This window comes from Rhinopithecus bieti, unplaced genomic scaffold, assembly GCF_001698545.2.
Source record: "Rhinopithecus bieti isolate Rb0 unplaced genomic scaffold, ASM169854v2 scaffold_11291, whole genome shotgun sequence".
Classification (NCBI taxonomy): Eukaryota; Metazoa; Chordata; class Mammalia; order Primates; family Cercopithecidae; genus Rhinopithecus; species Rhinopithecus bieti.
This window is the reverse complement of record NW_016807158.1, coordinates 604,157-620,548: the sequence shown is the minus strand read 5'-3', so window position 1 is coordinate 620,548 and position 16,392 is coordinate 604,157. Positions and strand designations below refer to the sequence as shown.

General features: G+C 46.2%; 3 protein-coding genes across 3 annotated transcripts in view; 2 read left to right on the top strand and 1 right to left on the bottom strand.

Moving 5' to 3' along the window:
- Positions 1 to 2,349: 2,349 nt before the first annotated feature.
- On the top strand, positions 2,350 to 4,632 carry LOC108534871 (collagen alpha-1(II) chain-like). The gene is made up of 3 exons (XM_017880434.1): positions 2,350 to 2,423; positions 2,917 to 3,804; positions 4,534 to 4,632. Exons 1-2 carry the CDS (start codon positions 2,350 to 2,352, stop codon positions 3,593 to 3,595), a joined length of 753 nt encoding a protein of 250 aa, XP_017735923.1. The 3' UTR covers positions 3,596 to 3,804; positions 4,534 to 4,632.
- Positions 4,633 to 7,885: 3,253 nt separating this feature from the next.
- Positions 7,886 to 12,924, top strand: LOC108534853 (collagen alpha-6(IV) chain-like). Its single transcript, XM_017880406.1, has 3 exons — positions 7,886 to 8,073; positions 8,790 to 9,076; positions 11,278 to 12,924. Exons 1-3 carry the CDS (start codon positions 7,911 to 7,913, stop codon positions 11,536 to 11,538), a joined length of 711 nt encoding a protein of 236 aa, XP_017735895.1. The 5' UTR covers positions 7,886 to 7,910; the 3' UTR covers positions 11,539 to 12,924.
- Positions 12,925 to 13,823: 899 nt separating this feature from the next.
- The window catches only part of ATG4A (autophagy related 4A cysteine peptidase), a 73,026-nt gene continuing 70,457 nt past the window's right edge, over positions 13,824 to 16,392 (bottom strand). Inside the window, exons 13-14 of the mRNA XM_017880409.1 lie at positions 15,409 to 15,517; positions 13,824 to 14,853 (exon numbers count right to left, since the gene is read on the bottom strand). Of these exons, the coding sequence (XP_017735898.1) occupies positions 14,783 to 14,853; positions 15,409 to 15,517 (180 nt within the window). The 3' untranslated portion in view covers positions 13,824 to 14,782. The remainder of the gene's footprint in view (positions 14,854 to 15,408; positions 15,518 to 16,392) is intronic.

Genomic DNA, 16,392 nt, shown 5'->3' with positions numbered 1-16,392 from the left:
AGGTGGAAAGATCCTCACATTAAGTAGCAGAATGTTGCTATTCAAAATATCATCTGTGGACCAGCAGCTTTGGCATGACCTGGAAACTTGTTAAAATGTAGACTCTTTGGCACCACCTCACCCTGCTGAATCAGAATCTACCTTTTATCAAGATCCTTAGGTGATTTGAATGCTCATTAAAGTTTGAAAATCCCTGATTTAAGATGCTTTTGGCCCAAGTAACAGAAAACTCAACTCAAACTGGCTTACATAATACATAGAATGACTTTCAGGTGATCTAATCCAGAGGCCCTTAGGTTATCAGGGCTTTGCAACAAACTCTTTTTGCTTATCTGAGCTTTTTCCTGTAAGCCTACTCCCTCAACATAACTTCACTTTATGTTAATAAAACAATACAAAATATAGAATGTCTCTAATAAGTGTTCAAGCAAAAACCTATTATTATAGTGCTCTTTGGCCTGTGTCCTAAAGTTTGAAATGATCATTCCTTAAAATAGAAACCCTTGGTTGCAAGTAAAAATCTGACTCAATATCATTTAAATAATAGGAAATTCATCATCTCTAATATCAGAAAGGGCAGAGGATGGCTCCAAAAATAATATACCAAGGTTTCTCTTCTCTGTAGTTCTCTGGACTCTTTCTGACTCCAATGACTCCATTTTCAGTGTGCTAGATGACTGAAATTCCAGCAATCATATACAGACCCCAAAATATCTAAAGACTGAAAGGGACCATCTTTTCCCATGTCTCTTGTTTTAAGAATAGAGAAATCTGTCATAGCAGAGGTTTCCTTACAACTCAGTGGCCAGAATTGGGTATCATACTCTGACAGAGATCTCTAATTGCTTCTGAATATTTACTTTCCCCACCTTCTTTAGTAACACTGTCCTGAGTTTTATCTGGGCACATCATTGGCCAGGTATGTTTCTTTGCCTCCCTTGAAAGCCACATTTGGCCATGTGACTAAATTCTGGTGAGTGAAACATATATAGAAATGTTGTGTAGACCTTCTGGGAAGTATCCTTAAAAGAGAGGTAGCATCCTCTTTTTATTTCTCTTCTCCCATTGTGATTTCTGGAATGCAGACATGAAGGCTGAAGCTTCTGCAACCCTCTTGGATCATGAGGACAAGGGTACACTCAAGATCAGGTGGAGCAAAGAACTGGAAGGAGCCTGGGTCCCTCATAAATTCAGGAACCTGTCCTAAGAGCTTTATTCTGCCTACCTCCAGATAGGTGACAGAATAAAACTTGTGAGTTTAATTTACTGTTAATCTGAGTTCTTATTAACTTCTGGAGAATCTAATCCTAACTGATACACGTGCCTTCCTATAGCACCCTCATGACTTTGGTCACATCTTTCTTTTATTATCTTATTATTTCTCACCTTCTTTACATTGGCTTTTTCACTTAATTTGAAGAGAATTTTTTATATCATCATTGCTTAACTATAAAATCAGTCCTGCCTGGCAAAATAGAAGTTAACTGCAAAATAAAACAATGGAAATGTATTGAATTTAAAAAATTGGCAAACAATATTCCTGTATGACAAAGGCAACAAGCTTATTTGATATGAAATAGTAGTTGCATTAGCTCCTCGGGGGCTCCAGTGGTCTTCCTTTTATTCACTGACAATATTAGCAGCTTCATTAGGCATTTATCTTAACATGTCTCTAGGGGGGAAAAATTCAAGACTTTTACATTTAGTTGGAGTAGTTTTCAAACTTAGCCTAAGAATCACCCGAGGCTCTGGGTAAAATGCACATTTCTGGGTCTTGACTAGGTATAGACTCGAGACCAGGAGTCTGCATTGTAAAACAGTGTCCCAGATGACGTCAATACAAGTAGTTTTCAGACCTTAACTTCGGGAAACATGTGAAAAAGCATTCTTTATTACTGTATTCACTCATTCTTCAGTAATTGTCGAGCACCTTCCAGAGTGCTCTGTTAGCCCCTGGTGGGAGGCAAAGGGCAGAGGGTTTGCATGGAGACTTAAGATTCAGTTTTCATGTCTCAAGGGAGTACTGTATCAAATGAGATGCACTAGCAACGTTACCCTAGGAAGTTAGGGTTGGAGAGGTCCCTGTGGGCTGCTGTTGGGAGGAGAAGGCTCTGTGGCCAGGCTGGAAGGACCTGGAGGTTTTTCTGTAAGGAAGGAGGCTGGAGTCAGGAGTTCCTTAAGCCAAGTGAGCCTGGACTTGAGCTTCTAAATGAAAAGGAGTGAAGTCTCTGGTAAAGAGAAGACACATTGTCTCGGGGCAGTGAGCTGTTACTCAAGGTCTTCTGCACAGAGATAGGAGGAAGACCGGTTTGGAGGAGAGTAATAACCTGGCGTCGATGTTGAGGATGAATGGGATCTAGTAGTAACCCAACCAATAAGTGTACCAGTGGTGTGCACCTGAACGAAGAGAACGCTGAGGAGTGGTGAGGTTATGAAAACACTGAACTTATTTGTAGGGAGAAGGAAGGAGGTGAGAAGGCACCCAAGATGACAGGTGCCCCTGTAAGAATGAGCGCACTTTTTAAAGACATCTCCGCAGGGGGAATCCTAGGTAATTCAGCTTCCTCGAACCAATGCAGGGAGTTAAAAGACAAAGAGAACGCTGTTTGTATCAAGCGGATTAACCCTTTTTAGCGTTTCTCTTACAATGGGATCACCTTCGTCACCTGCTCCCAGTTGCTACTCATTACCTTAATAACACTAATAAAGCACCACCACCTCGAAGCTGGGGCGAATAGGCCTAAGAGACGGCCTACTTCTGTGGTGACCCTGAACTGCTCCAGGGGAGCCAGCTCTCTGAAGCCAAGTGGTTTCCACACTTTGCTGCACAGTTGAGTCACTCGGGGAATAAAGAAAATAGGCCTACCCTCCAGGTTTGGAAGCCACCGGGCTAGCGGCCTCGCCAGGGCCCTGAAGCGCCCACGTCCTTGCGCCCTCTATCCTCGGCCCCGAGGGTGCGCGCGGTGGCCTCCCGGCGGGCCTGGTCCTGGCGCCCGGTCCTCCCCGCCCCACCCCTACCCGCCTTGCCCGGTTCCGGGGCAGGTGCGGGCCGCCGGCGGCTGAGGGCCGCGGGCCAGGAGGAGGTGGTGCCGGGGCTTCTCAGGCCAGGGCGCCGCGGAACCGAAAGCAGCGGGGGGCGGGGGAGAGGAAGGAGAGGGCGGGCGCGGGGACGCTAGGGCTAGGCGGCCACGCAGGGCCGGGAATGCCCGCGGCGCGGGGCCCCAGAGCCGCCCGGTGGCCGTGTCCAGGCGATGGCTCTCCGCCTGGTCGCCGACTTCGACCTCGGGAAGGACGTGCTCCCGTGGCTGCGGGCGCAGCGGGCGGCGTCCGAGGCCAGCGGGGCCGGAAGCGGCGGCGCAGGTGCTGGAGGCGCGCGTCGGGGCGGGGTGGGGGCGGGGAGTGGACTATGAGGGGAGTCCCTCATAGTCCCCGGGCTCGGACCCGGCGGGGAGCAACTCGGGGCCCTGCCGCCCTGTGGAGGCTGGTGCGAGGGCGCCGCTCCCCTCCTCAGAGGACTCTTGGCTTTGCCACCCTCACCCAGCCACGGCGGAAGGTCTGGGGGCAGAGCCCGGGCCAGGTGGCGGCGGGGCCTTAGGCGCCTGGCTCGCTGCCGGCCCGCGGGAATTCTCCCTTGGCCGAGGGGCCGGGACGCTGGCGGGTCCCTCAGCATCACCTCACGGCGAGGGCAGAGGGTCGTGCTCAGCTCAGCGGTCGCATCTCACCTCCCGGGGGGTTCATCGGCCGCGCAGGGGCTTTGCCGAGACAGGGGTGCTCCTGGAAGCTTCACGTTTTGAGAAAGAATCCGTGAGTACCAAGGAAACCACGCTATACCTACGAGTGAAACAGTTTGTCCCCACATTTGCGAGACGTGTTTCTGCCTCTGTTGAACCGTGTCCGTGGCTCAGGGGACACGGGGCTCGGCGCTAGAGGCGCGAGAGGGCAGGGGCCGCCTCCGGGCTGCGGGCTGCGGAGCGAGAGCCCCAGGCGCCCCGAGCTCCGCACCTGTGCAGGCTGGGGCTGCGCGCGAGGTGCTCGGCTCCCGGTCCAGCCACCTCGGGGCTTTTTGATGATTCGGTAAGGGAGTGAAAGTGACTTTTGAGCCTTCCCAGCACTGATCTACTTTAAAGAAGGAGAACGTTGTGATTTCTCACAAAGTTTTTAAAGTCTTCTGTAAATGTTGGACCTTCAGAGCTTACATGCAGCTTCAAAGCAGTGATGCCTGTGGGTCTCACCTTGCGTGTAGGGCGTTGTCCACTTCGGTAAATTTGGAAGGGGGTTTTTCGGAAGTGGATATTAAATGACCCACATATACAACTCCTTTCCCTAAATGCTGGTGAAATTTTTCTTGATGTAAGTTATATATCAAGTTGCAATCTTGTATCTTCACAGTCTCCTGTGACTATAGCGGAGTTATTTGTAGGTTTCCTTGGCTTGGAATGTTATTAGTTCCAAATAAGGAGTTATATGTTTGTGTAGCGTATGCATTGAGTTTGCATTAGTGTCATGATTAGTAAGGCTTTACTTTTTTTCGAGGTGGGGAGGGTGGTCAAGGAAGAATTTTATGCAAAAATTAGCTGGGCGTGGTGGCACGCGCCTGTAATCCCAGCTACTCGGGAGGGCTGAGGCAGAAGAATCGCTTGAACCTGAGAGGCAGAGGTTACAGTGAGCTGAGATCGCGCCACTGCACTCCAGCCTGGGCAACAGAGTAAGTCTCCATCTCATAAATAAATAAATAAATAAAATAAATAAAGTAACCCAAATGTCTGAAAAGTTTTTGAAGGCTTAACTTTTTGAAATACAACAGGCAGCTCTGTCTTTTACCACGAAGTACTCCTTTTTCTGGACTCCCACTTTATTTTGCTAAATGGCAGGTGTCTGCAAATGAGAAGTTAGATGAAGTGTGAAATGCCACAGTCTTATGTTTCAGTAATGTGTGTTGTGCTTGAAAAGCTGTGTGTGACCCACTTGGACCTGGCTTCCTTGTATCTTTCGCTCATCTCTGAAGAAATATAAACTTGTGTATTGACCTTCCACTAAACAGATAGCTCTAGGTCCTCAGAAGGTACTTTCTGAAAATACTAGCTTTTCTGATACTGGTAGTATTTTGCTCTTTCAGAGCAAATATCTTGGCAAGATATTAGCCCTGTTATACTAAGATAATTATCACCTCTGATAATCACCAGTGGGTGGTAGCTCAAAAATACCCCCACACAAATTAATTCCTGTTCTGTAATTTATAGCAGTGGCAGGGAAATCTGGGATTCTGTCTCATTTCTAGCACAGCAGTTACTACACACATTTGTGCAAGTCATTATCCTTTCAAAGTTCCAGCTTTTCAAATGTAAATTATGAATAATTATACCATTGTAATGCCTCCTCTATGCATACTTGCTTTCTAAATTTGAAGCCTTAATATTTTTACATCAACAAATACAATTGAAGTTTTCTTAGCGGTGCTAAGTAATTCTCATGAAATATGTATGACATATTCCTGACAAAACAGAGAGCTGGGCTAAGTCAGCCATGGAAATTCTGTGCCTATAAGATAGCATTTTGGTCAAAAAGGGGTCAAGGAGGAAAGAGACCAGATTTGGTTACTGCATTTGCTCCTGGTTCTGAGTTGAACTTTTGAGAAAACGGTTTCTCCTGAAATAAAAGAAGATATTTGTTAAAAATCAAAACAACTGCATAAAAGAATATTTTAACATGTAGCTGTAAATAATAAAAAACCAAAGCAAAACCATGTACCCACAACCCAGCTAAAAAATAGAGCAATGTCAAGACTCTTGAAGGCTCTTATGTGCTCCTTTCTGATTCTTTCTCTCATCCTCACCTCCTAGGTTAGCAACCATTGAAATTCTTATATTTTAACATTACTTTGACTTTATTTGTAGTTTAGCCCATATGTATATCTCCCTCGGCAAAATATTTCATTTTGCTTGCCTGTGAACTTTAAAGCATACTGTATGTATTCCTTTTGCTTATTTTCCTTCTCAATATTGTGAGATGTACTCATATTGACTGGCTAGCTGCAAGTTATTAATTTGTATTAATTAATGCTGTATAGTGTTCCATCGTGTGAATTCAACATGATGGTGGACATGGAGATGCACCCCTTAGATTTTCCTTTCAAAGAAGAGTTTGTCCCAGATGCTGTGAGTATAGTCAGCGAGCAGTCTTCAACTTTCAGCCCCTTCAGGGATTGCCTGGCAAGAGGGCTGCCCTACCCAACTTCACTTCCTTTTGGGTGTGGACCACATGAGATTGAGCGGGCTTTAAAGGCCTGACCATTTTGATTGAACATGGGACAACTCCATTTCAGTTCTGAAGCTTCCTCTGTGGGGGGCCCAAGGTCACCTGAGGATATTGGGCCTGCATTGCTGCTGGACTTCTCACCCTACCAGGACTTGCTTCCTTCTCCTTCCTCTTACGGGTGTTAATCCCACTTTCCTGAGCACTCCCTGATGAATACACTGGGTAGTAAACTCTGTCTCAGAGTGCTTCCTAGGGAACCCAACTTACTTTTCCAGTGGGTGGCTTTTGGGGGGTTTCTGGGGTTTGCTATATGGTCAGTACTCTTACCACCTGGTGCACACAGGCCTAGGTTTCTCTAGAATGTATGTCTAAAAGCGGAGTTGCTGAGTTATAGGCTGTGCACATCTTCATCTTTCCTGGGCAGTGCCAAATTGTTTTCCAAAGTGTTGTACTTATTAACACTCCGATTTGTGGTGTGGAAATGTTTCTGATACTCACTATCTTCACAAGCCCTTGACAGTTCAGGATTTAAATTTTTTTTTTTTGTCAAACTGGTAGGACTAATTATTTCATTGTGCTCCGTGGTTGAGCATCTCTATGTATTTGACGGCTATTTGAATTTCCCCGCCTGTGAAATGTCTCTTCATCCTTTTGTCCACTTTCCTTTTTTTTTTTTTTTTTTTTGAGATGGTGTCTCGCTCTGACGCCCAGGCTGGAGTTCAGTGGCTCAGTCTCCACTCACTGCCAGCTCTGCCTCCTGGGTTCACGCCATTCTCCTGCCTCAGCCTCCCGAGTAGCTGGGTCTACAGGCACCCACCACCGCGCCTGGTTAATTTTTTGTATTTTTAGTAGAGACGGGGTTTCTACCGTGTTAGCCAGGATGGTCTCCATCTCCTGACCTCGTGATCCGCCCGTCTCGGCCTCCCAAAGTGCTGAGATTACAGGCGTGAGCCACCGCGCCCGGCCTACCTCCCCTTTTCTACCCAGGGATTGTGACACACATGGGAGGGCGATGTTCAAGGGATAACAACACTTGAGATAAGGTGTGGCTGTCTGTATACCTCTTCTATTTATGTCCCACTTTACATTGGGGATGACAAATTAGTTGTCCTGAGTAGAGAACAGTTCAGCGGCTCGGTGGGAAACTGGCAGTTGATTTGTCATATCTGTCATGGGCAGGAGAGGAGGGCAAGATTTTACCCTGCTAATCCTAACTCTGCTTTTAATGCCTCTGATTCAGCAGCTACATAGTTATCTCCTATGAGGGCCTGCAAGGCTGGACCTGAGAAGTATCCCTCTCCATACCCTATCCCCACTCAGAGAGACCCCAAGGCCAGGTGGCTATGGGAAGGAAGCCTAACAATGTACTTTGAAAAATGGGGCCTCTGTAGCTGGATACATCTGAGATAGAGTTGTAGCTCTACCACTTACTAGCTGTAGGACATCTGAGCCTCAATTTTCTCATCTAAAAATTGGGGTGGTAATGCCATTTTCCAGGGTCATCGTGAGGATTGAGTGAGAAAACACACGTGTATAACACGCCTTGCACAATGCGTGGCACAATGTGAGTAGCTGATGTTATCATTAGCTGCACCACACTCACCTTTTATGCTCTGTCTCTCTCAGGAGCTCCAGGGCAGCAAGGCCCCTTCGGGATGCCTGGAATGCCTGGCCAGAGCGCGAGAGTGGGCTACACGTTGGTAAAGCACAGCCAGTCGGAACAGGTGCCGCTGTGTCCCATCGGGATGAGCCAGCTATGGGTGGGGTACAGCTTACTGTTCGTGGAGGGGCAAGAGAAAGCCCATAACCAGGACCTGGGTAGGTACCAGCTCTGACAGTCAGCCCTGGTCACTTGTCCCCACAAACACCAACAGCCAACCCCTCTCTTCTCCCAGCCCTTTCTAGGTCCACTGTTGTGTAATGAGTTACAAGCATCAGCTCTGGAGTCAGGTGGATCTGGGTTCAAATCCTGACTCTATCACTTACTAGCTGTGTACACTGCATTAGTTATTCAACCTCTCTAGGCTTTGGCTTCCTCCTTAATGGAACAAAGCTAACTCTAGTACCTGTCACACAGGTTGGTGGAAAGATTGCATGAATCAATCACCCAATGTAAAATGCTTAGAGCAACATTTGGCATTTAAGCATCCATTAAATATTAGCAATTAATAGTAGTAACAATAATAATATGACCTGCAGGGCAGTGATGATTACCTGAGAATGAATTGTGTTGTCTGCAGGCGTGCTAAATCTTAAACGCAGACTCAGTCTATTAAATGCTGTTTCTTTCAAAGCAGATTAATTAGGGCAGAATTATACAGCTTATAAGAAGATTCTTGTTATTATCAAATTTCCCTGGTGCATTTAAAACAGAATTTGATCAACACACTTCAGCGTGTGTACAATGTTACAGGATTGGAAGGAGAGCGCTGCCTCAGTCTGGTGCAAGTGATTGGATGTAAACCCAAACCACCATCTCGTCAAAGCCCCTCAGCCAGACCTTCCCTGCCCTTGCCCATTTTCTCTCCTTCCAGGCTTTGCTGGCTCCTGTCTGCCCCGCTTCAGCACCATGCCCTTCATCTACTGCAACATCAACGAGGTGTGCCACTATGCCAGGCGCAATGATAAATCCTACTGGCTCTCCACTACTGCCCCTATCCCCATGATGCCCGTCAGCCAGACCCAGATTCCCCAGTACATCAGCCGCTGCTCTGTGTGTGAGGCACCCTCGCAAGCCATTGCTGTGCACAGCCAGGACATCACCATCCCGCAGTGCCCCCTGGGCTGGCGCAGCCTCTGGATTGGGTACTCCTTCCTCATGGTAAGGTCCTGCACTGTCCCCTCCCCCAGTTGGAGGCAAAGGGCCCCTTGGATTGGTTTCCAGGTTCAAGGGACACCAGGTAGAAAGCATAGAGTTTGAAAAGAGGAGAAATGCTTGGACTGGGCTTGGCTAAAGAATGGAGAACCCAGTTCTGCATGAGTGGCAGGTAGTTATGAATGTAGGGGAAAGACAGCAGTTTGCACCCAGTGGTTCAGGGGCTAGAATATCTGCGAGTCACAGGTCAGTGCCCCGCCATCTCCATGCCTGCTTCAGTTATGCCACACCCAAGGGAAGAGCAAAACACACTATGATCTGGGAGGACAGTGAGGGAGAGGCTGTCACCACTCGGGGCCAGGACACAGTCTCACTAATCAGCCCAGCCATGGCACTGTCCCCTCTTCTGTCCACCCTCCCAGATCCCTCTGGCCTCTGCCATCTCGTCCCAAAAGGCTTTAATGAGTGCATGCTGTGTTTATATGTCCTTGCTGGTATTTTTGCTGTCTCTCCATTTTGGAGGGAAGGCAGCGGCCAGCTGTGCTGTGTGTCTTGCTAAGAAAAAGAATAATCTGCAGGCCCAAAGAGGCATCACATCCCTTACATAATATCCTCTGAATACCTGGGGATGTTTCTTCAAATAAAAGGTCAGGTTTAGGGTCAGGACATCCCCCAGGGAAAACCACTGTGGCACCCATTGAAGTACTCTGCCTTGCCAGAGCTTCTCTGTTGAATTGCCAAGGGTGAGATGGTGAGAGTGTCTTTAAAAAACGACCAAAGCTGCAGGCTCCCTCACATTAGCGTACCTACCCAGAGAAAGGTACTTTCCCTTGTTGTGCTCTGTCTTTGGACATTGGATAGTTTATCCCAATGTAATACAGAATCACCTCATCTGTCCTTCTGTCCTGTCCACCACCCTGACCAGGAAATAAGAAGAGGCCCCTGAGCTTCCACAGGAAATGGTACAAACTCTGTGTGCTAAAGCTCATGTGCTCTGCTTATGGGAGGGCTCTTAGCCCTTATTCAGAATCTCTTTACTCTTCCTTTACACATTAATCCTAACATACTAGAATATTATTCCTGAAGATATGTAAGGGTGAGAAGTTGGACTGCCTAGCAAGGCATACTGAAGCAACGAGACATACCTATCAAAAAGAAGAAAATCATTCAAAGGAGGCCCAAGAGTTCTATGGGCTGTACCCCTTGGTATGGGGCTCTTGCATAATCATCCCCCACAAAAACTGACATTCACAATGATGAGTCTGATTCATCTGCAAAGTTTCAAATAACCTAGTGTCTGCTACTCAGTAAAGCAGGAAAATGTGTTGTGCGTTTTAGAAAGTTTTTGATTCTCAGGGTCAAAATCAGGAAAATTTTGATGCTACAGTTGTCTGGAAAGGTCACCTGAAAGGTCCCATGGAGACTCTCACTCTTGCAAAGTTCTGCAAAGTAAGGAGTCCCTGTGTGCCAACTTGGGCATTTGTCCCACTGGCCACTTTCTGACGTGGTTGTGCATTAGGCCTCTTCCCTATCTCCTTGTGGTCCAGATGATAGCCCAGCTAAAGTGAAGGGAGAGAGGCAGGGGTGTGGAGAGACTGAAGCTGCCATCTATGGGAATAGTAACTGAAGACCACCAGCTCATGTGTAGCCCTGAAACTGAATTCTGAGGGAGCCCTCTGAGGTGAGGGCCAGGACATTTAGGCCAAATACAACAAATTAAGGAACTTCAGTCGTGTTTTGGACTGTCCCTCTTTCCCTTCTTAGAGTACAGTGCACGGTTGAGAGAGGGCTCTGAGAACTGCCGTCCAGAAGCCTATTGAATTTTCCTTCACTCAGCCTTTCTCAGATCCATTTGTCGGTGGAAATTTTGCAAGGGGGTACCTAACACACCTCTGAACCCAGTGGGACAGTAGCAGTTTGGGAATTGCTGCTTGACATGTAGTCACTGCCCACATAATGGGTTAGGGGGGCACTAGGGAGCTTGGAGGGGGGCACTCTTGGCCCTGAAAGCTGCTATCAGGGAGGACAAGCAGCTCTTGCCCCTAAAACACAGCTCTTGGTATGCTGGCTTGAAGTGGGGGCTGAGACAAAGAACCAGGGCTTAGGAATGAAGCTCAGGTGCCCCCCGTAGAAACGGAGCACCCATCCCCTCCCCACACCAACCCTTGGCAGGCACAGCTCATGCACGAATCTCCTGTCTGTTTCAGCACACTGCCGCTGGTGCCGAGGGTGGAGGCCAGTCCCTGGTCTCACCTGGCTCCTGCCTAGAGGACTTTCGGGCCACCCCTTTCATCGAGTGCAGTGGTGCCCGAGGCACCTGCCACTACTTTGCAAACAAATACAGTTTCTGGTTGACCACAGTGGAGGAGAGGCAGCAGTTTGGGGAGTTGCCTGTGTCTGAAACGCTGAAAGCTGGGCAGCTCCACACTCGAGTCAGTCGCTGCCAGGTGTGTATGAAAAGCCTGTAGGGTGGCACCTGCCACTCTGCCCCTTGCCCTCCCCTGCCCCTCACAACAGTCACCTCACAAACCTGAATGGTCTGAAGAAGGAAGGCCTGAGCCCCTTTGCCTATCTGTCAAGTTGTACATTGGAGTCTCATTTGGGCTAGACTACGGCACACTCGTCACCCCAGCCCTCGGGTCCAGAGAGATGAGCCCACCCTGCTGAGATCTGCTGTCCCGTTTCCGTCAAGCTGGTGCTACTGTTTGATTTGGATGATTGTGTGACTATTCATGGCTACCTCAGAAAGATTTGATGGGCCACCACTGCTAGCTTTCTCCTCACTGTCTTGATCGAAAATCTCTCCCTAATCGCTAATCAGTCATTTCTTCATGTACAGAGGTCAGCACACATTATTTGGCTTCATCAGAACCCAGTGTTTCCACACTTAAATTATCTAAGCGAACATTCATGGATGGCTCAAGTCTGCACAGGGCAAGTCCTCACTGTTCAAGGAGGCCCACTGTGTCTAGGCAGGCAAGAGAATTGAAATGAGGTGCCACCCAGTAGCCCAGGGTGAGCTTTAGCTCTCTCTAGAATGAGCAAGACTGGGCCCCATACAGCTTAAGGAGGCTTGAAGTCCAGCTGCTGGGTTGGGGTTGGTGGTCATTAATGGCATATGGTCCTAGACAAACCGTTTCCTCCTTGCCGGCTCCCCCTCCAGCCAGAGACAGAGGACTTGGCCTGGTCCAAAGTAGAGCAGAGGATGCAACAAATGTGGCCAAGCCTATCAAAGGGAATGAGAATGACAGCCTTTTTTCCTGGGCCAGGAGTAGAGGTGTGGGTGGGTAAGGATGTGTGAATTTTGCTTTTGACTCCAGGAACACAAAGGTAAATCCCACATCCCAGTTTCTCAGAAGTCCCTGTTTATTCCAAATGCCATCCAGATGTGTGCAATGTGGCAAATTGAAGCTGCACAGTGTTGGTTTCCTTATATTCTGAGGATGTTACAGACTTTCTGCTAAATGGTTGCCCAATTGCTCTTTCACAGGTAGCCTATTAAACTATTTTAATATGTTTTTTTAAACCTCATAAAAATCTAGCACACTCCTCTTGAGCAGTTAGCAGACCTAAAGCAAGCCTGAATTGGCTATGCAGTACAGTGTATTCTGTTTGGGGGAATTTGTTTTAGCCATTTTCTTTAATTATCAGTTTCCCAGAACACTCTTAGCTATGTTGACATGAGGCAATTTCTTCCAGGTGATTCTGTTTCCTTAAGTATTATATAACCTGTGCCAATACAGACAAAGCATAATCAGTATAATCTGAATTATTATTATCTTCACCTCCTGAGTAATAAGCATGGGGTCAGTTTTGTACATAGCAAATAAAATAAATGAAATCGGAACATGTGACTCTTTTGATGCTCTTTTATGAAAACTTTCTAATGTCCATCTCACTGCAATTTATGAGTCCCTCTCAGAGCCTGAGAGGTTTCTGTTACTACCAAGTCGAACTCTATAAAAAAACACTGAGGCAGGAAAAAATCAGAAGATGATCAAAGTCAAAGGGCTGAAACAGTCCTCTAACGGTCAACAAACCCATTAGCTGCTTCAAGATAAGCCTATGCCTGCTTTTATCCCTGTCACACACTAGAGTTCAACATATCAAAGCATGATGTAGGTTGATAAAAATAAATAAATTTTTTGAATAAAAAAAGAGTTCAAGAAAGGCATTTTCATACTTCTGCGGCCTTAGGATCATTTGTAGATAAAATAAAAGAGAATGTTGGAGTCATTAAAAACAAATCCGAGCTCTGTGTGTGTGTGTGCATATATTTATATATGCATAAAATGCATCCTCTGGGAGGATAAACAAGAAGTTAATACCATTGGGAATTTTCAAGGGAGGAACTGACCTATCAGAGAGAGAGTCAAGTCACTGAATATAATTTTATATCTTTTGAATTTTGAACCATTGGAATATACTGGGGAAAAAAGAAAAACATGGAATCTAAGGAAACAAGTGAATTGGTTTGGCGCTAGCTTCCAGTTGTTGGCCTTCCTCAGGACTTGATTAAGGATTGGGGTGAAATGCAGGCAAGTTAAGGGAGCAAGGAAAGGAAAATGGGAAGATATGGCTGGGGCTTGAGGTTCATCCTCACAGGAAAGTTGTTAGCAAAGCTAATTTGATGAATACATGCTTTAAAACCTATTATGTTGCTATTCCTCAAATGGTTTGGAATTGTATATGATGCACAGATTAAGTGTGTAATTCACCACATCAACAATTCTAAATATGGCTGTCAACCAAGTAGGGTATACTTCAAACACAATTTATTTTAATTTACCAAACAAAAATCAACAATTTAAGTCACTGATGGGCAAGCTACAGCCTGCAGGCCAAACCCAGCCCTCCACCTGTTTTTGTAAATAAAGTTTTCTTGGATTACAGCCACACTCATTTACGTGCATATTGTCTATCGCTGCTTTTGCATGTCAACAACAGAGTTAAGTAGATGTGACAAAGGCCGCATGGCCTGCAAAGCCCAAAGTATTTACCGTCTGGCCCTTTACAGAAAAAGTTTGCTGACCCCTGATTTAAGTGATCATGATTTAAGGACAGGGTGACATCTGACAAAAGTATCAGTAAGAATGGGGACAGTGACCCATTAAATAGTAAGATTCCCGCAAATAGGAGGGAGATCTAGCAGTGTACATTTGACATTGTTTCTTTGACAAACATTTTGATATAAATTATAATTACTTAAACTACACAATCAAATAATTTAACAAGAACCTTTTCCTCCCTGATTCAGTCACTTTATTATTTGAGCAAGAGAACAGAGTGCTTCTTAGTATTTAGTCCAAAAGAGGTCACATCTGAAAGGATGAAGAACAGCTTAACCATCTTTTATCTGCTGGTGCTTGAAGCAAGCTGAGAGTTGCTGTCTGTCTTCCAGATGCCCATTTCCTCATTGCAGCAGCTGAAGACTTGCTGTAGCCATGTAAGACAAGCTGGGAAGCAATGAACTCCTCCTCATCTGTCTGCTCCTAGGCTCCATGATTGTTCTATTTCTTTCCAGGGAAGGGTTACTGTCATTTGTTTTGTCTTGTTTTTCTGAGAAACAGTGACTGGCTCAGTCATGATTGCTATTGAGTTTGTATGCTATTGGCATATAGGCACTTGCTGACTAGAAAAGTTTTATGTAATAAGTTCATGTTTTTATGGTGCCAGATGGAAGACAGACCTTCAAGTTGAGTTCCCAGGATTCTACACACTCAGAATCTCAAAATCTTCCTCCAGATCAAACTCCTCCAGTTGCTCAGTAGAGTCAATGAATTCTATCAGAATATGGAAATGAGTAAGAAGAAAAGCTTGACACTTGGGTTGAAGTAGTCAATCAATACATTACTCAGTAGTTAAGACTATGCATTTTTAATTGCTTTACTAAAGAAAGACTTGTGTGGAGGAGACTTACAATTAGAACTACTGCCAAGTATTAGAAATTCTCTATAAAGACTTAAAATAGCCAGACTTGTTAAATAAACCTAACGACGGTGATGTGGCCAAGGCTATGCAAGCCCTTCAAGATACCTTTGAATTATCGATGGCCTCAATTTGCTATCCTGAACCAGACCTTGAAAAAGCAATCCTAGTCATCTTGATTTTGCATGGAACTTTTGCAACGAGCTCATTTTCTTCTTTTATCATTCTTTGAAATTGGTAAATATCAGCTCATCTGAAGATTAAAATAATCAGAAGCACCATTTTTTGATCACTCCAGCTGAGTAGAAATTTTACTGTCCACAGAAAGCATGGGCCACAATTCCTTCTTTCTCATAAAACAATTGCTATACATGGGTCTGCTAGCTGAGAGCCACTGAACAACAGCTTACCTGCCCCAGTGGTTGTCACTTCTGGCTTGGCTGGAGGTACAAAGGGAGGCCAGTGTGATGGATGTTTCTGAACTAATTCAAACATCCTTAAATTCTCCTTCAGAATTTCCTGGGGAGATACCAAAACAGTTTTAAATACTGCAGAGTCACATTTCTAATTGGCAATCTTTGACCCCAAATCCTGAGACAGTGGTCTGCTGGTTGCCAGGTGAAAACAGGGGCCTAGAAAATACATGCATCCTCTACTTGAACCATCGGAAGACCCAGCCATCTTCAATTCTAGATACTGTTTGGCCAGGAAGGAAGGATATTGTGGGGAGTATCTGATGAAGGCCAGCACTCACTGCCTATTCTCCATCATGAGGCATAGTTCCTGTGCCAGATGCATGGGTCCAGCTCACTTTAGGGGTGAGATGTTCCTGAAGCATTGGTTCCAAAGAAATGTCAGTTAGTCAAATTAAATCTGTCCCAAGAGACTATTGCTACATATTGGCATGGTTTCAGTGGCAGTCCAACATGGATGGTATATATCCTAATTTAAATGGCACAGTCTTAGCTGGGCACGGTGGCTCATGCCTGTAATCCCAGCACTTTGGAAGGCCGAGGTGGGCAGATCACCTGTGGTCAGGAGTTTGAGACCAACCTGGCCAATGTGGTGAAACCCTGTCTCTACCAAAAATACAAAAATTGGGCCAGGCGCCGTGGCTCACACTTGTAACCCCAGCACTTTGGGAGGCCGAGGTGGGCGGATCACGAGGTCAGGAGATCGAGATCATCCTAGCAAACATAGTGAAACCCCGTCTCTACTAAAAATACAAAAAATTAGCCGGGTGTGGTGGCGGGTGCCTGTAGTCCCAGCTACTCCAGAGGCTGAGGCAGGAGAATGACGTGAACCTGGGAGATGGAGCTTGCAGTGAGCGGAGATCATGCCACTGCACTCTAGCCTGGGCAACAGAGCGAGACTTTGTACCAAAAAAAAAAAAA